Raw genomic sequence first — 23533 nt, 5'->3', positions numbered from 1 at the left:
TAGTCTCTTATCCTGCACGACTGACAGGCCCATTTGCTAACAGCAGTAGAGACCAAAGCAAGAATTAAGAGTCTCCAGACCAGGCAGATTGTCTCAAACGTCCTATTTTAAAAGTCAGTGAATACTGCCCTGTAAAGAAAGGACTATAGTTTCCCATTCATAATGAGTTTCACTCTCAGGCTAACTTCACAGAAATTCTCTCCTTCCTTCTTCAAAGCCCTGTTAGAGTTTGGCAAAGGTAGCAATTAATATACCCACGAGTCAGATGAGAACACTGAGGCCCAAAGAGGTGAAGAAATTTGACTCAGTAGCAATCATCATGTCCAAACTGGAAAGTTGCACTTTTGCTGGAAAGTCAGACTTCTCTTGCTTGGATCCCTAACACTGATATTCAGTGCACAGCATGACTCTCTAATATTAGAGACTAGGGGTAGGATTGGATGTCATTTGATATCGTGACTGGGATCCAGGAACTCCTCAATCTTACCCTGTTATCCATCCCTCTTTCCAAGAGCTTCCTGAGGGTCTGTTAGCACAAAAAACAATGGCAAATGGGACTAAGGACGGCATTTTATTATAGGCAGAGCAGTGGCCTTCCCCATTAGGAAATATGGCCCAATGATTTGGACTCAGAGCAACCATATGATTGCTTTGTCTGCCCTTGGGATAGAGGGAGGCTGAGGCAGGGGGCAGGCAGAGGAGACTGACATGTGGGGAGTAAGTGTGGCTAAGGGTTAACCTTTGATGCCATCTCTAGTCCAGACTGTGGGAAAAGGGTCAACTTTTTGGAAACCAGAACTGAGAACATGTAAATTTGGAAGCTATGGGGTAAGCCAAGGTGGGTCATAAAACCAGGGACGAGAAAGTGAGGCTACAGAAGGAGAAGAATGAAACTGGCATGCAAGGAGGAGCAGAAAAGAGGGCCTGGGTCCTACTTTTCCAGTTTCTGGTTGCAACTGCACGGCCAGCTACATTTCCTCTTCTGGGAACTTCGAAGAAATTCCCCTTGTGCTTAAGCTAACAGGTGGGTTTCTGTTACTTATACCCATTCTGTCATTCTCTTAACTAAGAGGAAAACCACCAAATAAAGAAGCAACGTCCCAGTTCAGTTCATGGCAATTTATTTAATTTAAAAATAAAAACAGAAACAAAAAACAAATCAGTTTCCAATGAAAATACAAACACTTTGGGTGGTTAACCAGCTTTTTTTTTTTTCCCCTGTAGGCTGTCCTGGGCTCAAACCAATCAAATGAATGAAAACCAATTTTGACTGGAGACATAAAGCATGTTGCACCGTTTAAATTACACCAATATATTATTATAATACCTTTGAAATGCCTTTCAGACCAATAAATTAAAAAAAGACAAATTCAAATAAAAAAGTCAACTTTTTATTACCAAAAAAAAATAGCAATTAAATAAAAGTCACAACACGGATTTAAAATAATGTGCAGTCAAGTTTCTCTCTCTCTCTTCTTTTTTTTCTTCTAGGAATGATACCATGCCAGTAAATCCCTACAGAACATTTCCAGTTTGGCGATAAGCAGTCAGTCAGTCATTCACATTTGTACTCAAGACAGCAGGCGTGGCCAACACTCACCAGAGTCTCACCCTGAAAGATGCACCTTGTCGTCTGCAGAAGCAGCACCTTGTAACAGGGATGGAAATTCAGAGAGTACTTGGCATTTCCATTTTGCCTGGGGTCTTGAAGCACTTCCTGAAAACTGATCATGCCTTGAAATTTACCTGTAAAAAGAAGTATAATTCTACTCCTTTGGCAGATGCGTAAACTAAGACACTGAAAGGCCCACAGAGGCAAGGAAAGGACCAGGAGAGCTGACCTTGAATCTCCTGCTTGGTCCACCAGGTCATCAAAGTGTCTCTCACTTGTAATTCCATGGAAATGAATCAAGCATAATTTCCTTGGCTGGGATTGGCTGGAAGGGATGATAGGACTTAATCAGGAAGCAAGGGAGCTGCTTTGAGGGCCTGTCCCTCTATTCCAAGTTTTTCCTTAAAAGGACAGAGTCAACATCACGTCCAGAATCAGAGGATGTTAGCAGAATGTCAGAACTAGGCAAGGCCTGAGAGACCAGCTAATCTACCCCTCCAGCCCTCACTGAAGGGAAAACTCAGCCCTGGAAATACTGCAGGTGCCTGAGGCCACCAGCACACCAGGATTAAACTCAGGGTCTCTTCCTCTGAGTGGAGGACTGTCTTTACCACAATCCACTGTCTGGTTCTACTGACAAAAGAGAACATACATGTGTTTTGGGGGTGGGGATAGAATGACATTCCTTAATAGTGTCATTTTTACTTGAAGATTGTAAGGATGGAAAATACCAAACAGACACAATCACCTGGGCAAGAGGAAAATACACCAACCCGTAGGTAGGTGTTATACCTAAGTCATACTGACAGCTACCAACCAGGCTGGCTGCCACGCATGAGGGACCAGCAGTGTGGCAGTGCAGGCTGTCCAGAAAAGGTTGCGTAAAATGAGACAAGGAGGGAGCTTTAGAGATTGCAGAATGCCCTCCGCGCACCCACACGCCCCATACACAGTTTGCTAGCTACAGAATTTTCTTCCCTTTGAACCTATCTTGGAGTTCAGGAAGGAGGTGGAATTGAATGAAGGGAAACCGGAAAGCTTCCCATATTACACTACTCAGCTCAACCCGAAGGGACGCACAAGCCAAAACCCCGGAGCTGGTGACAAGGGGAGAAATGGAGCCATCTCCTTAGGGAAAAGGGCAGTTTCATTCTAATCAATGTTCGTAGTACCTGAAGGTGAATTCCTTCTCTTCTCCCCATGAACTATTATCTGTTGGTTTTCCCCAAAATACCCCCGAGACTAGTTCTCCTTAAATGTCTAGGTGACTTTTGGAAGTCAGCCATCCTGAAACAAAGAGTTTCAATTAGCTGGGGCCAGTAGAACCTGAAGTTGTCCCAAACTCCCAAATAAGACCATTAATTCCAAACTCGGTATCTGAAGATGCCCCACTGTGGGCGTGACATCTGATCACCTGTAATCCGGGTGTCTAGAAGTTACACTATGTTAGCTATGTTACTTTTCAAGCTAAAAGCCCTGTCACACCTCTCTTCTGCCTCCTCCAGAACCATCTGGAGGACTTCCAGGGAAGTGTTCCCTCTCCTCTCTGCTTCCTCCCAACCCACTCTGCTCTTTAAGCACCTTATTCATCTGAGTGGCTGGAATGCTCCCCCTAAAGCCTAGGAGTTCCAGGCAGGTAGGACACAGAATACCTAGATTCGTACGGGGAAACACCTTCTGCCTGACTTACCTTTCCTCATCCAAATACCCCACCTACACACAAACTCCCTAGAAGCAAACTCGCCTACCTCTGAGGATTCCATGCTCAGTGGATGGGGAAACCGTTTGCTACGAGTAAACAAGGTTAATGGTTGAGCGAGTTACTCCTTTGGGAACTACCGACGATATCACATTCCGACGATATCACATTCAATTCAAAACAATCACACAGGTCAGAACCCACAAGGCAGCATTCCAGTTAATATTAAGATGTTAAAGAAATTGACAAGTTGTCCCCTTGCTGGTGTGGATCAACTTCCACTCATCTGCAAAAGATCACAGAGGGTTCCAAGCTCTGTTATACACCGTAGTTTTGACCTCTGACACCACCTCTTTTTCCCTGTCTACCCTTGGAGGTTGTGCTGAAGAGCCAGGAAGACACCAGGAAAGAAGAGGCAGACAACAAAAAGCCAAAAAATCACCACGGGCTGACTCTAAGTCCTTAGCAGGGTTCAGAGCACTCTCTCTCTGACCAAGGCCCTTGTCTTCCATTCAAGGTAGAGTGGCAAATTAACAAATGCCACACGAGTGGCATGAAAGAGATAACATAGATCCCACGGGATCTACACTAGCACTCCCAGGGCTTAGCCAGGTCAAGGATGGCAACTACACGGCATGAGTGCTACTGCACCCCTTCCCATCCCCATGGCAGCCAATACTATTCAATCACAGCACTCCTTCCCACTGTCTGGGCTACTCAAACCAGCACACCCAGCAGCCCCTATCCATCGATTACCGATTCAAGCTCAGATAAAATCTACGTGCCCACCCCCTGCAGGCAGACCAAGCCTGCTAACGTGAGGAGAGAAGGAGCGAGCTCTGAGTTCACTCAGAGCAGATGACCCCAGTCTGTCTTGCCCTCCTCCAGAAGCACGTGGACGACTTCTAGGGAAACGTTTCCTCTCCCATATGCTCCCTCCCCACCCCCTAAGTGCTGGCCAACACCACCTCCCCTGGACTCTCGGAGGTGCCATAAAGCAAATGCCAATGAGGATCCCACTTCTGACTGGCAGTTGGCAGGACTGGCCAAGAGCCCACTACTCCCTCATAGGCACTGGCTCAAGGCTGCAAATTTGGCCAAAGCAAGACAGCACCGATCCTTTTTCAGTCTGTTGTCATGGCCAGCAAAGAGGTAACCAGCTCTGTCCATAGCCCAGTCACCACTCCCACTTCTCCCTTATACCCACCCCGACCCACCCTTGCACCCTGGGGAGCTAGTTGAGTTTGTTACAGATCTCCAGCGCTTTCTTGTAGACCTGAGTCACATCGTCCATGTCCGTGAGGAGGGAGAAGCTGCTGTCTCCCAGCCGGTTCCGGTACCGCTTCAGGTACTGGGGCCGGGGCCGGTTCTGGAGCCCCTCAAAGTCCTGGATCTGGAGGAAGTTTTCGGCAGAGACGCAGCTGCGGATGCGCTGGCGGGCAGGGCGATTCTCCTGCAAGTCGAGCAAGTCGAAGGAGTCGCTGGACAGGACGCTGTCGTCGCTGATGACGCTGGAAGGCCGGCTGTAGCTCCGGGAGAGGCCCTCGGCAGGGATGCCGGGCTCCAGCAAGGATTCCAGTGTGGGCATTTCGGGGCTGGCCAGGGCCTGGTCCATGGTGCTCTCTGAGTACTTGCTGCTGTGTTTCAAGATGCCCTTCCTGTGGCAGGAGAGGCTGTGGGACGTCACCCTGGCCGGATCCGGGGGGCTCGGGGAGGGGATGCCGCCACCCAGCCCATCGTTACTGTCCAGCAGCTCCGAAGACTCGCTGCGTTCCGGGGACGAGTAGTAACCCGATTCTCTCTGCTGGGTCTTTTTCAAGATGCCTTTCTTGGGCATCGTGGCCGACTGTTTTGGGCTGAGTTTAGCTGGCACCTCCGCCTCGGGGGCGCTTGGCAGGGGCACAGCAGTCCGGCACAAGTCCTGCTCCAGCTTGAAAGCGGGGGGTAAGGCAGGGCTGACGACGCCTTCGATGAAGCCGGTGCTGTGAGAGCGATGCTCGCTGTTGCTCCGCTTCTTCAGGATCCCTTTGGGCCGCTTGGAACTCACCTTGGATGGGCTCTCAGGCACCGAGTCCTGGCCGGACTGAGCAAAGTCGTTCTCTTTCTTGGACTTCTTCAGCGACCGCTGCCGCTCCAGCATGACCTCGGGGGCCCCGGGTTTCGCCAAGCCCTTAATTTTGGCTTCAGCCTCAGCCTGTAGCCCTGTGGAACGGTGGTGCCAGTCGATAATGCGGGCCAAGAGTGGGGACTCAGCGCTGTGAAGGGCATCGCAGTCACAGACGCTGCTCTTGTAGCCCCAGTTCACCCACCAGTGGTTGGCAATGTCCTCGATGGTGGCCCGGCGGTCGGGGTTCACCATCAACATCCACCGAATGAGGCCTCGGGCATCTATGGGACAAGAAGCAGAAGGAACGATACATTTTACGGGAGTTTTGGGCTTTCCAAAGCTGACGCTCCGGGGGTGCAAAGGAGACACACTCATTTGAGGAAAGATCCAAATGGAGCCCTGGTGAAGCCACGCTATGGAGCAGGAAGCCGTAGCTTTCCAGACTGTCCATCAGAAAGCGTCATCAGGACTCAGAGCCACAGGCCAGTGGGCTATCAGAGCCCGGCATGTTTCTCCACGCTACTGACGGAATGTCAAACTGCTGACCTTCCATCCACTCAGATCTGTATAAAATGGGGAAGGCCAGGTAACCAAGAAAGAATCCAGACCTGACCCCAAGCAGGGCCCCACCATTCCTTTGGTGGATATCGTTTTACTAAATGGGAAAACAGGTATAGATTACCATGGCTTTTAGTCCTCCAAAGTTAGGTTTATATAAACACACAGCGCTCAGGTCACCAGGAAAATGTGTCAGCACAAAAAGGAAATTTAGGGCTGAGATGGCAAGGAAAAGGCTTCTCATCAGAGAGGGAGAGACAGAGAAGGATGGAGAGGTGTTCACACCTGGCACGCCTGGGCCTTGAGAGGGGGCCGTCCCCAAGGCTGGCCTGACCCGGGCCTTGGCCGGGCTCTGAATCCCACACCCAAGTGCTCACCTCCTGTCCCTCTCTGACATAAGCCATAGCCTACCAAGCTGTCAGATCAGAGAGCTGATCTCTATCTGCTATCCGTTTACGGCCTGTCTGAAAAACTCCATTTGTCAATTTCTGCTGCCAAAGAATTAGGGGAAAGCCCCAAAGGGATGTTGAGGAGGCCACAGGAACCAACAGACTCTCACAGCTTATAAATCGCCTTTTAAGATCAAACCGTGCTCCCCAAATGGGGGTTGAATTATATCCTGGGAAGGCGCCACCTCCCCTCAGCTACTTATGTAGCTAATGAGTAACTGGCCAGGACCTGGCAATGGAGCCAGGGGTGAGCTGCAGCCCTGAAGAGTTAACAGGAAGTTCATTCATTCGGTCAATAAATGTTTTCTGAACCCCTGTAGTGTACCAGAAACTGTGCTGACACAAGTTAGCTGGTCAGGCAAAACGGCTGCCATAGATTTCACCCAGAATTTTCTAAAAACAAACAAAAATACTCGGGTTAGCTTATTGAAAAAATGTACAGACATAGATATCTGCATTATCTATACCTGTTTATACATATAAAATACTCAGTGCTCATTATTCACAGATTCTGTATTTGTAAATTCGCCTACTCATTAAAATGTATTTGGAACCCCCAAATCAATACTCAAGGTGCTTTCCACGAACTGGCAAAAAATGTGAATTACCCCCCCCCCCACAATGCGCATGTGTGTTCCCAGCTGAAGCAGAACCAGGTGACAAGGCACTGCCTTCTTGTTTCTGCTCTCATGCCGTAAGCAAGTTTCACAGTCCGTTTAGTTCATGCTTTTCACATATTTGCACTTTTTATTGGTGATTTCACTGTTTAAAATGGCCCCCAAGCGTGGTGCTGAAGTGCTATCTGGGGATTCTAAGGCCAAGAAGGCAGTGATGTACCTTACGGAGAAAACATATGAGCCAGATAAGCCTCATTCAGGCATGAGTTAAAGTGCTGTTGGCCGTAAGTTCGATGTTCATAAATCAACAATATATTTTAAATGAGGCGTCTGTAAACAGAAATATACATAAAACGAGGATATGGATTGATCAGTTGACAAAAACGTTGTGACCAGAGGCTCCCAGGAGTCGAGCCCTGTATTTCCCTATGAGTAGTGCTTCAGTATTCACAAACTCAGCGTTCACAGCAATGTTATAGGACACAACTGCGGCAAATAATGAGAATCAACCGTGTGTGTGTGTATATACACACGTAGGATGCGCGTACTGCAATATACGAAGTGTCTGTTAACCACATTCCAAATACGGCCACCTGTACACACCCCTTCTGCACTCAAACAATGCTCTCCCATCAAGAGATGGAGCTTATGGCCTTGGGCGCTTCGACCAATAGAACGTGGCAGAAGTGACATCATCTGGCTTCCAAGCAGACGTTAAGAAGGCCTGGCAGCTGCTTCTTCCTCCATCTTCGAGCCCTGAGCTGCTATGTAAGAAGTCCACGCTCCTTCCTAGAGAGAGAGGCCTGGGGAGGCAGCTCATGGGGAGAGAGCCCACACAGAGGGGCCCCGAGGTGTCCCCACAATCGGCCCCAACTCCAGCTACCATCTGATTGCAACTGTAGGAGAAACCCAAGGCTGGCCAGAAAAGCTCTAACCAATCCAGGGAATCAAGAGATAACGGCTAATAGATGTTGTTTAAACTGCTGAGTTTGTTTGGGTGTGGGAGCGGGATGGGATAGACTTGTTCTGTGGCAACAGGTCATGAAACAGCACCCATGTGCCATACCCCCGGCCAGGGCAAGGTGTACAGAAGAGCAGCTGCCACCCTTAGAGTCTACTGAGGGGGTTTCATGTCTACGTGGACTGGAAGGGACTTCACGTAATACCTTTTCCAAAATGTGAATTTATAGTGGAGAAACAGAATCTAAACAGGGTAAGGGCCTTGCCCAAGTTCACACAGCAAGCAAACAGGACGCCTAGCCTGCAGAGTAGAACAACTGTTCTGGAAATATCACAGCGGGAAGGTTTGGGGTAAGTGGCCTAATAAGCCAGCTCTGCCAGAAGGCAAAGATCTGGGGGGAAGAAAGAGGAAAAAGCAGGAGTCTCCTTACAGACATGGACACAAAAGCAGAAAGTGTGAGCTGGCCTCGCCCGGCTTAGCCGCTGACCCTCCGTGGGCACACACCTGAGGGCTGCGTGGGCTCCCGGTACTCTCCACTGCTGATCTGCCGAATGAGGTTTTTGTGATCGAAACCATCGAAGGGCATTGTTCCATAAACGAGAGTGTAAAGCAACACGCCCAGGGCCCAGCTGTCCACCTGGAGCAGAGAGACAAGACATATAGGAGCTGGGAAGTAGATTCCCTTCCAAACCATTAGCATCACAGACCATGAGCAGCCACCCTCAACGACCCCAGGAATGGAATTTAGCACCTGGCAGACAGGTTCCCACCACAGCCTGACACCTGATAGGCAGTGCACCTGGGGCCTGTTTCAGAGCCTGACTTTTTCGTTGCAAACTGAGACCAACGGTCCCAACCCATAGAAGAACTTTCTTGAATAGATGATATTCTTTGATCCTCACTATAATCTTGTGAAACAGGTAGGGCCCCGGATTATTTTCAGCCCTATTTGGCAGATGAGAATACTGAGGTCCAAGGAAGTTAAATGGTTTCTCCAGAGGCCCCTCCCCATCCCAGTGATGGAGGTAAGACTGGAACATAGGGTTCTTGACTCCTAATCCAGGAATCCTGCACCTTCTTCAAATGGATCAGGGGTTGCAAACTCAAATGCTTACAAGAGCCAGGCAGACCACAAACATGAACAAAGAAAGAGAGACGGTGGGGTACCACGTGGAGTGTTGGTTTGAAGACAAACTGTAGAGGGCATTCACCCATCTTACACAGGCAGCCTCCTCTGGCTAGTTGCTGTCACATAGTAATATAGGCCCAGCACTGCTAGATCCTTTGTTTTTTCAAAAGAAGTCAGAAAACAGACTTTTATGTGAAATCTCCCATTTATTAAATGTTCAATTTTTTTTTTAGAAAGATGGCCAAATAAAGCACTCTTGCTGGCCAGATCACAGGCTGCCAGCTTGTAACCTCAGAAACGGATCATCGAGGATCAAAGCAGCATTCATTATCTGTGATAAATTTACAGTGTCAAGTTTCTGCAATGTTGTAAATTGGACCTTAGGCTCCTCCCTTACATTCTTGTTTTGGAAAGACTTTCTCCTTACTGCAAGTGATGGAGGCTCTTGGCATCCATCTCTTTACCCTCTAGCCCTGCCCCGAACACTCTCAAACAGATAAATACTTGGAAGGAAACATTTCAACCCACTGAATGGCTGCTACTTAAAGTATCCTGAGTGGATGAATCTCTCTATAAATAGAACTATCTCTTTAAACATGAATAATCAGTCACAACTCACCCATTTTCAAAACGATATTTTCACATACCTGTGTCTTACAGTGGCCCTGAAAGCTTTAGGCACACAGAGAAATGTATTTCTCATGAATCAGAAGATGCAATTAAAATGTATTTCCTTGATCAGAAATACATGTTGTCAAAGATACACGCAAAAAGGTTCGCTGCAGAGTGAGGCTGTTTGCTTTCTGTCTTGCTTGTCTTACTACCATAGGGAACAACTGAAAACAAGCTGTCTAACACTAGGGAAGTGATTAAATAAATTACAATGTATTCATACAATAAAACATCACGTCATCGTTAAAAACCATGTTTTTAGTAATAGCAAATTCAGAAAAGTCACAATTTTAAGTTAGTAATACAAGGCGAGATGTACACATATAATAGTGACCTCAATTGTTTGAAATACAAGATCTACACTGGAAAAAAAAGCCTAAGAAGAAGTCACATAAATATTACGTGGTTATCTCTTGTGGGGAGATTGCAGGCAACTTTATTTTCTCTTTTAGGCTGCTCTGGATTTTTCTCCCAGGTGTGTATATTATGGCTTTTATAATCATATAAGGAAACGGTTCTTTGTTTGCTTGTTTTTATGTTTGTTTGGTTTTTTAAAGTATTCCTAGGTTCAGTTCTTTTCTCCCCTCCAGCCCCCCACCATACACACCAGGCAAGCTGCTCACCTCCGGCCCTCGGTAAGGCCTCCCGTTGACAATTTCGGGAGAGGCATAGAGTGGGCTCCCACAGAACGTTTGCAAGAACTTGTCCTTCTGGTACAGGTTGGAAAGCCCAAAGTCGGCAATCTACAAAGAGGAGCAAGACCCAGGGAGCCTGTTAGCGTTACAGTCAGCGTCTGCATCAGCTCAGCTCACACCACACGGACCAAAGCAGCCGAGGCGTCCCTGCGTGGCTCTGCCAGCTGGGTCACCCTTTTCTTTCTTTCTTTCTTTTTTTTTTTAACTTCATTATTTTTTTTTTTAACATCTTTATTGGGGTATAATTGCTTTACAATGGTGTGTTAGTTTCTGCTTTATAACAAAGTGAATCAGTTATACATATACATATGTTCCCGTATCTCTTCCCTCTTGTGTCTCTCTCCCTCCCACCCTCCCTATCCCACCCCTCCAGGCGGTCACAAAGCACCGAGCTGATCTCCCTGTGCTATGCGGCTGCTTCCCACTAGCTATCTACCTTACGTTTGGTAGAGTATATATGTCCATGCCTCTCTCTCGCTTTGTCACAGCTCACCCTTCCCCCTCCCCATATCCTCAAGTCCGTTCTCCAGTAGGTCTGTGTCTTTATTCCTGTCTTACCCCTAGGCTCTTCATGACATTTTTTTTTTTCTTAAACTCCATATATATGTGTTAGCATACGGTATTTGTCTTTCTCTTTCTGACTTACTTCACTCTGTATGACAGACTCTAGGTCTATCTACCTCATTACAAATAGCTCAATTTCGTTTCTTTTTATGGCTGAGTAATATTCCATTGTATATATGTGCCACATCTTCTTTATCCATTCATCCGATGATGGGCACTTAGGTTGTTTCCATGTCCTGGCTATTGTAAATAGAGCTGCAATGAACATTTTGGTACATGACTCTTTTTGAATTTTGGTTTTCTCAGGATATATGCCCAGTAGTGGGATTGCTGGGTCATATGGTAGTTCTATTTGTAGTTTTTTAAGGAACCTCCATACTGTTCTCCATAGCTTTTGCACAGCAAAGGAAACCATAAACAAGACCAAAAGACAACCCTCAGAATGGGAAAACATATCTGCGAATGAAGCAACTGACAGAGGATTAATTTCCAAAATTTACAAGCAGCTGGGTCACCCTTTTCTCTGCAGCCCTGAGCTTTCATGAAAGGACCAGTTGGCACAACTGGGCCAGTGATTCCCGACTGCAGTCCCTGGCACCCACTGCATGCTCTGTTACTTAAAATCGCTCCTTGCAAGGACTCTATTTTCACGTCAGTGTAGACGTGAGAAATCCCCACAGAATCACATGCTCGATGTTTCTGATGAACACTACAGTGTGTAACTATTAATCTGAGACCCGTCCGTCTGTGGCCTACCTAAAATCTCACTGCCTTCCTCCACAGTGGTGTACGTACCTACCTGTGCACTGGACATCACCACCTTTTATAGACCTACGCACCAATCAGAACTGTGTTCTGCCCACCTTGGGACCCTAGATGAAATGGACCCACAGCACCGGGTTCTGAGTCATCACACTGCAGCCCAAACTCTGCCACTAGCCATCTGTGGGACATGGAGCAGGTCCCTTAGCTACCCTGAGCCCCAGTTTACCACCAGAAAATGGAAACCCATGATCCCTATGCTCTTCTGGATCACAGGATTATTGTGAGAACGATTAAAAAAAAAAAAAGAATTAATCAAGGTGAACGAAAAAGTGCCTTGAAACTTTGTCTACAAGTTCCAGACAAATGTTTTCCCTAACCTTGCTTCTCTTGTATCGCACACCCCTTGGAATCACTCTCTTCTCCTTTGGCTTCTTGAAGTGTTTTACTATCGTTTATGGCAGCGCTCTTCTGTGTGTGTGTGCACCTATTCATATATACATATAATGTATATATGTTACACGTATATACGTATTATCATATATATATGTGTAATGTATATATTATACATGTACACATCATCACATATATCACATTCATATAATATATATTACATATGTATATACAAATATATATATTATAGGTATATAAATTCACCTTGCCTACTAGGCTGAGTCCCCCGAGGCAGGTGGCAGGTTCCACATCTGCCCCTCATCTCTGTAACATCCACTGCTTAGCACCTGCCCTCACCCAAGAAACACCTGTCACCAGAATAGGCATTATATTTTGAAAAGCACAGGACAATTAGTAGATAATACAAAATAATAATAGTAAACTTAGTTACCACTTACAGAACAACCTCCAATTATCAGGCGTGGTTCTAAGCACCTTTCACTCTCTAATCTAATCCTATCTAAAATCCCATTTACACAACCATGTGAATGTATTTCATGCCACTGACATGGTACATTTATTTGCTTTTTGTTTTTTGTTTTTGCGGTACGTGGGCCTCTCACTGTTGTGGCCTCTCCCGTTGCAGACCACAGGTTCCGGACGCGCAGGCTCAGCGGCCATGGCTCACGGGCCCATCCGCTCCGCGGCATGTGGGATCTTCCTGGACCGGGGCATGAACCCGTGTCCCCTGCATCGGCAGGCGGATTCTCAACCACTGCGCCACCAGGGAAGCCCGACATGGTACATTTAAAAGTGGTTAAAATGGTAAATTTTATGTTATGGATAGTCTATCATAATTTTTTAAAGACCCACTTAACAGATGAGAAAACTGAGGTTTAGGAAAATTAGGTTATTCATCTCAGGAGAGCTATCTAGCAAGCAACAATGTAAACCGAGTGTCTCTAAAGGTTCAAACCACTACCCAGCGCTGCCCCTGGGTAATCTGCAAATCTCACCCAGTCTAAGCCAGCCTGCCACGCTGAGCCTCTGCGGACTTCTGCCCTTCCCCAAACCGATTTCCACTTGAAGCTTATAAATAGGATGAGTGATTCACACATAGCCCAGCTGAGGCTCTGTTTTGAAGGCAGCGCCCAGAAGAAGGCTACTTTGTAAAAGTCACCCTTGAATGAACGGAATGGCACTGAAAGCAGCTGGCGCACAACCGCCCTCAGAAAACGCAGTCTCGGGGCTCAGCCCGCACTTAATTGCCCTGAATTCCACTTTCTTATCAAGGCTCCTGACTGGCTTGCAGGAAGTTGGTTGCAAGCTTTATGAAGTGTGCCCTGTCAATCAGGACAGGAAGGGACCAGCTGCAGCCCTGGAACATCCCGAGAAGTCGGCTAAGGCAGGACACAGCACTGTGAACGTCGGCGGCATCCGGGGCACTGCGTGAGCTTCCAAACACAGGCACACACACACACACGTGAGAGGCACCCGCCACCACCACGTGCAAAACCCCACACACACACCAGGAGTGTGCCAGTCTGGGCATCCCTGCTTTCTTTCTCAACCCTTCTGAGAAGTGTGTTTATGTTACGGCCCACTCCCATCCTCACAGACTAATGTTTATCAGCCTCTCCCAGTTAAACTGTCATTGTTGCTGACATAAGATTAATAGAAATCTAGATTAGTCCATGTTCTTGGCACTTCAGTGGAAAAGAAATATTAATCAACACACACACACACACACACACACACACACACACACACACACACACACAGTTCTCCATCCTTGAGCCACTTAAACTTGGGCTGCAGCTCTAAGATTCCACGCCGTATGGAGCTTATATCAACTATAAGACGGGAAATGGCCACTGTATAAAACGTCTCAAAGGCTCAATTTCCCATCTGTAAAATGGAGGTAGGAATAGTATCCAGCCCCACGGTGTCACAGTGAAAATTAAATGATGTAAAGTATGTGCCAATTACTATTTTAAGCATTTTACAAAGTTGGAGCTCAAATACGTGTCCCACCTTTAAACCCACCTGGGTAGCTTTATGATACTCAAAACAATACTGGTTTTCCATTGGACGTAATTATGTAAGGTTTCTTCTTCAAATACACATGATTTCTTAAGTGAATTGCACTAAATAAAAGTATTAAAGTGAAATAGCACAGAAGATACTAGGAAAAGGCAAAATCCATGAAGAGAACAAAAGAAAAGACATTTGGGAAATAATGATTTTAAACATAATAAAACAAAAAGGAATCCCAGAAATGGTTCCAACCTGGAAGAGTCGTAAGTGGTGAACTAATCCTGCCCCTCGCTCTGTAAGTGAAGCAACTGAAGGTTACAGGACTTAAGAAGCTCCACTGAAGGTCACAGACAGAACAGCTACGTGAACATTGGGTTCTGTACGATTCTCTGTAACAGAACGTCAGTTGTGTATCGAGGGTGACTCCACCAACGAGGCATCCAGCTTTACTTTCAAAGTTGTATTTTGCCGACACACTGGTAACCTTTGGAGAAAGGTAACCACTTTGCTGGAGATGGGCTGTTGCCCTGCCCCGTTCAGAACCACCCTGTCCTCACACTGGGCTATTCAGTTCAGCCTGGACTCTGAAAAGGATATCAACACTCATGTCCTTAATTTCTAGAGTTTTTGTTGTTTTCAAACCTTTCTACAGGTGTGCCCTGCTGGATGAAAATCAGAGTTATACAGAGTGGGAAGTGATTATTCACATTTCAAAAGAATTAACCTCACTACAACATGGATGAACTTCGAAGACATTATGCTAAGTGAAACAAACCAGACACAAACCGATAAATAGTACAGAATTCCACTTATGTGAGGTACTTAGTGGAGTCAAGCTCATCAAGACAGAAGGTAGAAGGGCGGTTGCCAGGGGCTGGGGGAGGGGGGAACGGGGAGTTAGTGGTGAATGGGCACAGAGTGTCTGGTTGGGAAGATGCAAAAGTTCTGCAGATCCATGGTGGTGATGGTTGCACAGCAACGTGAATGTACTTAATGCCACTGGACCGAAAACCTAAAAATGGTAAGCTTTACGTTACATATATTTTACCACCATTTTTTTAAAAGGGGGTTAACCTCGGATCACTGTGAATAATCCCTGCGAGCTCACCCAGTGAAAAAGGAAGGATCAGCTTGCTGATGACTAACCACTGGGAAAGGACGCTGATGTGGATGATAATAAAAGCAACGGTCTGACAGTCATTTGCAGTGTCTGACAGGAAGCGCACTGCACAGATCAGAGGTTGTGGAGCCAGAAGCACCTGGGGCTAACCCTGGACTTGGCACTGCTAGATCATGGGTGGGAACTGCCACCAATTTCCTCATCGGCAAAATGGGAATAATAATCGAACCCACCTCTAAAGCTGTTCTGAGGATTGAAGACATGCACGTAAAGCCCCTGGAAGAGTCCTGGTACTGGCTGACTCTATAAACGACAGCCGTTAGGATAATGATGGTGGTTTGGTCTACTTAACAATTGTTTGCTCAGAGCCAGTGCCCACCAAAGACCCAAGAGAAATGACTATCATTCATTTCCGAAATGAGCATGTCCAGCATGAGAGGCTGCACCGCACGACAGGAGAAGTAAGGGATGCTGGGTTCGAGTTCAAATCCTGGCCTCGCCTTCTACCAGCTGGACCAGCAGCATAAGCACCAGCTGGGAGCCCCACCCCAGACCTACTGAGTCAGCATCTGCATTGTCACACGGTCCCCAGGGGGTTCGTTGCACATCAGTCACTCTGAACCTGTGTTCCTTCAAATGTAAAATGGGGCGGGGGGGGGGGTGATGATTATAATGTAACCTACCTCACAGGGCAGATACGACATCAAATGAATTGATAGATAGAAAGTGCCTTAACCCACGCCTTAAACATAGTAGGCCTTCGGTCAATGTTAAGCGATCACTACTTTCACCTGAGTCTCAGTTTCCTTTGTTGGAAAAGGGAATTGCAATAGCCTCGACCACACGGTGTTGTGAAAAGCAAAATCAGATTAAATGAGATAATAATAATAACAGCAGCACTGCTACATGCCAGTCGTTGTTCTGTGAGCGCTACGTATATTAAATCCTCACACCAACCCAATGAGCAGGGTTCCACTGTTATCTCCATTTTGCAGATGAGGAAGCTGAGGCCCAGGGCAGGAAAGCGGCTGGCCTGAGATGTGGGTGAAGGGCTGCACTGGCTGTAAAGCTCCACATAAAGGGGATTTCTTGTTCTCGGGTGGCTGAGGAGGAGACGGGCTTTCTGTGTCCCTCTCCAGAAAGACACACTCCATAGCTCTGTCGGGCCCTGGAGTTCATTGCTGTGGCTTTTCCGTGACAGCCTCACTCGGGTTGTCAGGAAGTGAAGGTACGGAGTGAAATGGTGAGCAAAAGTGAGTGGGGTCAGCTTGCATCGTCAGATCTAAGGTTACCCCTCCTCTCGAGAGAGATGGGAAATAACGGATCCCAAGCCATCTGGGGAAGCTCTTCACTGAGGTACCTCCAAGAAGCAGCCTCTCGGGGGATGCGAACACGCAACCACCCAGCTCATTCGACCCTGGCAGCCCCGCATGGCTACTCTGGCCACAGTGACTCAGGCAACCTGGCCATGGCCACCATCAACACTTGGAGAGTCTCCCCCAGGGACAGCTGTCTGCAGGCTGCCTATATACAAGGTAAGGCCAGCTGAAGCAAGGATGAAAAAAGTGGCCTCCCCTTGTGAGTGTGAGGATGCTCTGTTGGATTCAGGGCAAATCTGGGTGGGTGTAGTAGAGAATTTATCAGGTGCCCGGTCTTTGGAGTCAAATAACCTTAGGTTTGTAAGCCAACCCCATTGCTTATTAGCTGCAGGAGCTTCCTCATCTGTAAAATGGGGGTAATCAGACCCACCCCACTGGAGACATTCTGAGAACCAAATGAAATAAGGCGTGTGGAAGGTCTGCCCCAGGGTTCTGGCTTCTAGCAGGGGCTCCAAAAAGGTTACTTTCCTTGTCTAGCCTCCATGCCCTGCCCTGCTCCTGTGCTTGCTGCTCCTTCCCCTTGGAAGCCCATCATCACATCCCTTTCTATCAAACTCCTAGCCATCCTTCAAAACCCAGTTCAATTGCCACTGCCTCGGCAAAAGCTTTCTGATCTGCCCACAGTTCAGACCCACCACTTCCTCCTCAGCACTTCCACGACAGATTACAAAGGGACTATGAGGCACACAGCAGAGTCACCTGGGCCTAAGAGATGAGGATCCGGGAAGGCTTCCTGGAAGAAGAGGCCTTCAAGCTGAAACTCTAAGGAGGGGTAGGAAAAGAGCAGTAGGAAGAGCATTCCAGGCAGAGGCAACTGTGTGTGCAAAGGCCAAAAAGTCTAGTGGATTTGAGGAGTTGTGTCCTAGGCAAGGGAGCTTCTCTGACTGCCCCCCACCCCCCGCCCCCTATAGCTCAAATAACACCTGTCATTCCCCATACTCATCCTGCATGGATTTTCATCACCTCCAGAGAATTACACTACGTATTTGTTTATTGCTTGTGTCCCCAACTGGAATTCTAAGTCCATTAGGACAGGTACCTTACCTTCCTCATTCACCTCTGTATCCTTCTCATGGCTCATTATTACTGCTGGTTTAACAACAGCTAGATTCTGAGCTCCAAGAAGACAAGGACCTACCTGGCCATCTGGTTCACTATTAAATTCCCAACATCCAGCACAATGCCAGGTATACCGTAGGAATTTAGTAAATATTTGTGGTCAAATAAATGGTGCTCACGGGAGGTATTCAATTTGCTGAATGGATAAGTGCAGGAATGGAAGAGTGAATGCAGGCGTTCATGGATATGTATGTATACACGCACATACACATAAGTGGACAAATGAACAAACGAATGGATTCATTAATGCATGAATGCAGCATCCTCGCATTCATATAATCAAAGCCCAGAGGCCCGTACCCTGAGCTGCCCTTCTTGGTCTTGTTAAGCCTCGGGGTTTCCATCTTGACTTAGCCCTGGCCATTCACAGCTGCTCTTCTTATCCACAGCAGCAGGCATTTCCATTGTCATCAGGGGCAACGGGCCATTTCCCCTATGTCCCTCTACTCTGAGCCCTGGGAGCTCACCAGATTCCCAGCCCTCTTTGTGGAGGTCTGCTGACCCTGGTGCCTGGCCCTCTTCTCATTGTCAGGCACTTTTACAGGAGCTGTCTATGGGAATTGTCAGCATTCCATTCTCCCAGAGAGTGGGATGTGAATCTGGCCCATTTTTATTAATTGCAAATTAATGCTGTGCTGGGTGTCTATTTTAGTAGACATGCTTCTCCGCAAAGTACGGAATGCAACCCAAAGAAGCACATTGCTCTCATTCTTTCTGCTGACCGACTGTGTGAATATTTTTAGAAGCCACACCCTCGCGCAGTGGCCAGAAAAATAATTCCCAGTGCCAGATGCGCTCGTCGCAAATCAACATCAGGCAGGGAAGGGGAGAGGAACAAGAGCCATGGCTCACACCAAAACTGCAGCGACAAGTTTCGACCAGTAGCATTTTTATAGGCCTTCTGGGCAAAAGCCCTCCACCCTCGAGATACGCAACATGGACCCACATTTTGAGAAGCACCTCACTGCTCATACTCTGCTGGCTGGTAACAGGCCTTCAGGGTCAGTGGTCCCCCGGTGCAGACACCGACGACATGGACTCTCTCGAGCATGGAGGCCAGCTTGTGGCCATGTGTCTGCCTGCCTTTGCTACGAGTGCCCTTTCTAAATATGTTTCCAGCAAAATGCTGAGTCAGGAAGAGCTGAGCATATGCAGCCGGAAGACAGATCAACAGCAGCTGAAACACATTTTCAAAAACCTTGGAAGTGGGTGTGAGACGATATAAAGAGAATCTGCCTGGAAGTCAAACATGTGAGTTCTAATCCTGGCTGTCACCCCTTCACTCCAGAGTCGAATAGTTTAGAGTACCGACTTACGGCGTGTGACAAGCATTGTGCCGCATTCCAAGGAAACAAAGACACAATGACATACTGATTCATTGTGTACAACCTTGGGCAGGCACATCACTTAGACTTTCTGGGCCATAATCATTAAAACAAGGGGTTGGAAAATGACCCTCAAGGTTCTTTCAAGCTCTAGGATTCTCAGATCCTCGTAGGATTCCTTGAACAAGCGGAAGGAAGTAACAGCGTAAGAGAAAGGGGAGGTTTGTGTGTGTGTGTGTGTGTGTGTGTGTGTGTGTGTGTTTTACCTTGGTAAACGCCAGGAGTAGACATTCTTAAGGATTCAGAATCCTAAGGAAAAAGGACCCAAACCTTACTTTTTATAATGTTCTATGTATCTGTTATTTCCCTACCTAATGGTTAGGGACCCTGGGATGAAGGACTTGGTCCTGGGAGCTGGGAGACCCCCATCATGGCCCTTTTGCTTTATGCAAATGAGCCGTTCTCCCAGGCTCCTGCCCATTGTTCCCCGCACAATTGCTTTCAGAATGGTGACCATTCTTCTCTTCCATCGGGGAATTCTATGACTCCGTAGGAAGCTATGTGCCTTATCACTTCTGGGACTACATCATGGGACCATGAGGTCAAGCTGTACCACAGAACCCGATCCCCAAGCGAGAGGCTCACATTCCAAGCCTTGTAAAGACCACATTTCGTTTTGAGAGTTCAGGGGCAGGTGGCAGGAAGACTCTGCAGAGAAAGTTACCAGGGTGGATGATACAAACCCTTAGAATGTGCCCCTCAGACCAGAACCCAATTCTCTAGCCGTGGCCTGACCACCGCGCCCCAGCACCTTCAGAGAGCTCACTTCCTGTTCAATGCCCTCCCCAATGGCCAGCCTTGTCAGCTGGGGCCTTGGATATTAATAGGTAAGTGCTAAGTGCTTTGACCACATATTGTCTAAAATCCTCACGTTTGTCACTGACTGTCCAGGGCTGGCATCCTTACTAGACAGATGTGGAAACTGAGGCTTAGATATGTGAATAATTAACCTAAAACACTGCCGTTAGTAAGGGGCAGGGTTGCACTTCAAACCCAGGCCACGCAACTCCAAAGCCACTGCTCTTAACCTTGACTCACTGCACTGTGCTTAGACAAAGCCAAAGGCAGAGCATCTTGTTCAGTCCTCAAAACAAGCCCGTGGGCATTACCCTCTCCCCATTTTATGGCTGAGGAAACAGGGTTTTAAGTGGCTCTCCCGATGTCAAACAGCTAGTAAACCACACAGGATGAAATTTTCTAACTCTGCAGCCACTGCTCCTTCTGGAATAATCCAACCACTTTGCCAGAAACGGAGAGACCCTGAGATTTCACTTCCTGTTCCTAGAAAGACTAATTTGACCGACTGTTTCCTCCTTATTCTGTGGGCTACGGAGAAATATGTGATCACGGTCAACCACTCACAAAAAACAAGAGGTCACCCGGATGTGGCTTCCAGGGGCCTCTCAAAGGACGATGGTGACTAATGGTTGCCACCATGATCTGCAACCAGAATGCAAACACCAAAGCAACTGCAACCGTCCCAGCAAGGAAACAGCCTCCCTGTGATGCACTCCCTCAACGGAAAGCAACAATAACAAAAAAAGGGGATGATGCAAGGTCACTCCCATGCTTGGTCCAGGGACCAGGGATGAGGCACTAACGTCACCGGCGGCCAATGAGAGGGACCCCTGGTGCTGGGAGTACTAAGGCCATTTCATAATGAAACCCATGCAGCAAGCTCCAGTTTATTTTGAAACCGTATTTGCTTACTTTGCAGCCATGATCAAAAGGCCATTCGGAGTGCTCTGCAGGGGACACTTGAACCCTGTCGGCCAGGAGGGCTTTCTCTAGCTCCGTCAGCAGCCCGCATTAATACTCCCCGTGAGAGTCAACCCCATCACTTGCTGGCATGTTCTTTCCCAAAAGCCACCACCGCCACCATTTCAGTCGGCTTCCCAGTTCCACGGCTGGGGTGGGGGGTGAGGAGACAAGGGGCGGAAGTGACAGAGAAGTGGCAGGGACAGGTAATAAATTGCAGGCCTGCGGGCAAATTCCAGCAGAATGGTTCAAACTTGGGCTCAGTGGGTCAGAGAGACAGTGGTTCAAACCCCAACTCCACTACCTACCACTGTGCTGTCTCAGGAAAGTTACTTAACGTCTCTGTGCCTCAGTTTCCCTATCTGTGAAATGATGTAAATAACTGTATCTATCTCATGATTGCTGTCAAGATTGAATTTAAGCGATATCGGGCAAAGATGCTATGAAACACAAACGCACTAGGTTATCGTTGTAAGTATTTTGATGGTGCTAATTACAGACTATGAGCTTCCCGAGGACAGGGACTGTATTCTAGTCAACTTTTAGGACAATGTCTGGCATGTGGTTGGGAGATCGATAAATGCTTGTTGAGTGAATTCAACCACTGGAACTGAACTGAGGGCTCAAACACAGTGATTCTCCCCACCCGCCTGCGGGAAGGAAGTGGCCGCCTTATTCGTAGGCTGCAGCTTGGAGCAGAGTGTAAGCCTTCAACCAGCTGTAATCCCCAGGTCTGGCATATCAATCAATGAGGCAAGAGCTTTACCTTAATATTACAGTTGTCATCGAGCAGTATATTTTCCAGCTTCAAGTCCCGGTGGACCACACCATTCTGAAATGAGAAGACAGGCAGGGAATTGAATGGGAGCAGTTGGGATGAGAGAGAAAGTGGGAGAGGGGGAGGAAGGAGGAGAGTGAGCAAAGGGAAATCTTTGACAGATTAAAGAAATGCGTCAGCGCCGGTGGTCTTCACCCCCATCCTTCAGGGCCTCTCTCACTGTCATGAAGCTCCCTGCCAGCGACCAGCACAGCACCAGCGACAGGAGAGCATTAGTCACTTGCTGTGTGGTTAAGGGAAAAATGACAGGAATCCACTCTCCCCCAGAGCCTGTAAAACAGCGGGGGGGATTCTTTGTCGGAATGTAATTCCACTGTGTGAAAGCCATATAGTCCCAGGCAGTGGTAAACATTGTCTGTCTGTGATGCGATTCCCAGGGAAGCAGCAGATTTCTCTGCTGGGGACTCAGAATGTGGGGCTCACAGACCTTGCTTGTCTTGTCTGTCTACCTGTCTTCCCAGTGCCTGGCTCAATCTGTTCTGACCCAGGAAACCATGCAGATCTGTCCTGAGGATAACAGAAGCATTCCCAAGGGTTATTTCCTAAGCAGCTGGGAGGCAAGGTTCCTCTCTGCTGGGCAAGACTCAGTGTGGAGTGAAGGGTGAAGGTGGGAGAGGCCACTGAGACCAAAGCAAGCTGCCGCCATACGGTGGGACCTTTCCATTCAAGCAAATGCTGGCAAAGCTGGCAGAGGAGCCCAGTGACAAACAGGCAGACAGCTGAATGGTGAAGAGAAGTCCTTAACCAGCAGGCTGTTGGTCTATACAGCAGTAACGACTGTCCTGCTCAGTTCTTTTCAAAACCCAGTGATCTTCTAAGGGGATGGGTGAGCAGGGGAAGAGGAACTGAAAGAACCAGCTATTGGGGCTGGGAGGACGTTTTTAACATCATTCAGCATAAAGGACCTTGGCAAGTGAAGCTGCCCTTTCAAGAAAACCAACTGGCTAGGAATTCTTTGTCTTTCATTCAGGATTTCTTTAGTTCAGAATCTGCACGTTCACAGCTAGCACTTCATTGCTTATTTTCCTTTCTATTTGACAGTTCCCAGTATCTAAAGACACTGAGACTGGAGAGGTGAAAACATGTATTTCTACCACTCTTTCTAACCCAAACCTTCAGGGATTCAGAAATGCACAAACCAGGGCTCCTGGAGGAAAGATACGGAATGCAAGGTAGCTGATTTTGTTTAATTTTAAATATTGGGAGTAGTTTGGTTTACACTGTTGCATTCCCAGTTTTCAGAAGATGGAATGAGCATACTAAAGCCCCATTCATACAAAAGCCAAGTTTCACACACTTCGAATAATGAAAACAGGATCTGTGGTGCTTTAGGATGACGCCTGATGATAAAATACAAAACACTGTGCGATCTGAATCATCAGTGCCTTTTGAGTCAGCAGAGAGAAGTTAAATAATGTCCACATGGGTTAAGGGTTTTAGATTGTAAGTAATTAGAAGATGATCATTCCAGAGTCGTTCTCAGTTAACCAGGGTATTTGACAAACCAGAAGGCCCCGTGCTGCAATCATTCAAATGAAGAAGCTGACTCTATTTTGGATGGCATGTTGGATTCAAGTCACTACTGTCCTCAAAGTGAAGGACTGTTCCAGGTGTGCAAAGTATGAATGGGATGGAAATCAGGACTAAAATGACAAATAATAATTGGTTGAAGTATGGCT

The 23533-nt window shown here is 47.4% G+C and overlaps 1 protein-coding gene across 1 annotated transcript in view; it reads right to left on the bottom strand.

Moving 5' to 3' along the window:
- Nucleotides 1-4511: 4511 nt before the first annotated feature.
- Nucleotides 4512-23533, bottom strand: part of NUAK1 (NUAK family kinase 1) — a 67002-nt gene continuing 47980 nt past the window's right edge. Inside the window, exons 4-7 of the mRNA XM_065887751.1 lie at nucleotides 21783-21848; nucleotides 10428-10547; nucleotides 8508-8640; nucleotides 4512-5699 (exon numbers count right to left, since the gene is read on the bottom strand). Coding sequence (XP_065743823.1) covers nucleotides 4546-5699; nucleotides 8508-8640; nucleotides 10428-10547; nucleotides 21783-21848 — 1473 coding nt within the window. The 3' untranslated portion in view covers nucleotides 4512-4545. The remainder of the gene's footprint in view (nucleotides 5700-8507; nucleotides 8641-10427; nucleotides 10548-21782; nucleotides 21849-23533) is intronic.

The sequence above is a fragment of the Phocoena phocoena genome, chromosome 11, assembly GCF_963924675.1.
Source record: "Phocoena phocoena chromosome 11, mPhoPho1.1, whole genome shotgun sequence".
NCBI classification, from domain to species: Eukaryota; Metazoa; Chordata; class Mammalia; order Artiodactyla; family Phocoenidae; genus Phocoena; species Phocoena phocoena.
The sequence above is the reverse complement of the archived record's forward strand: the minus strand, read 5'-3'. Positions and strand labels throughout refer to the sequence as shown.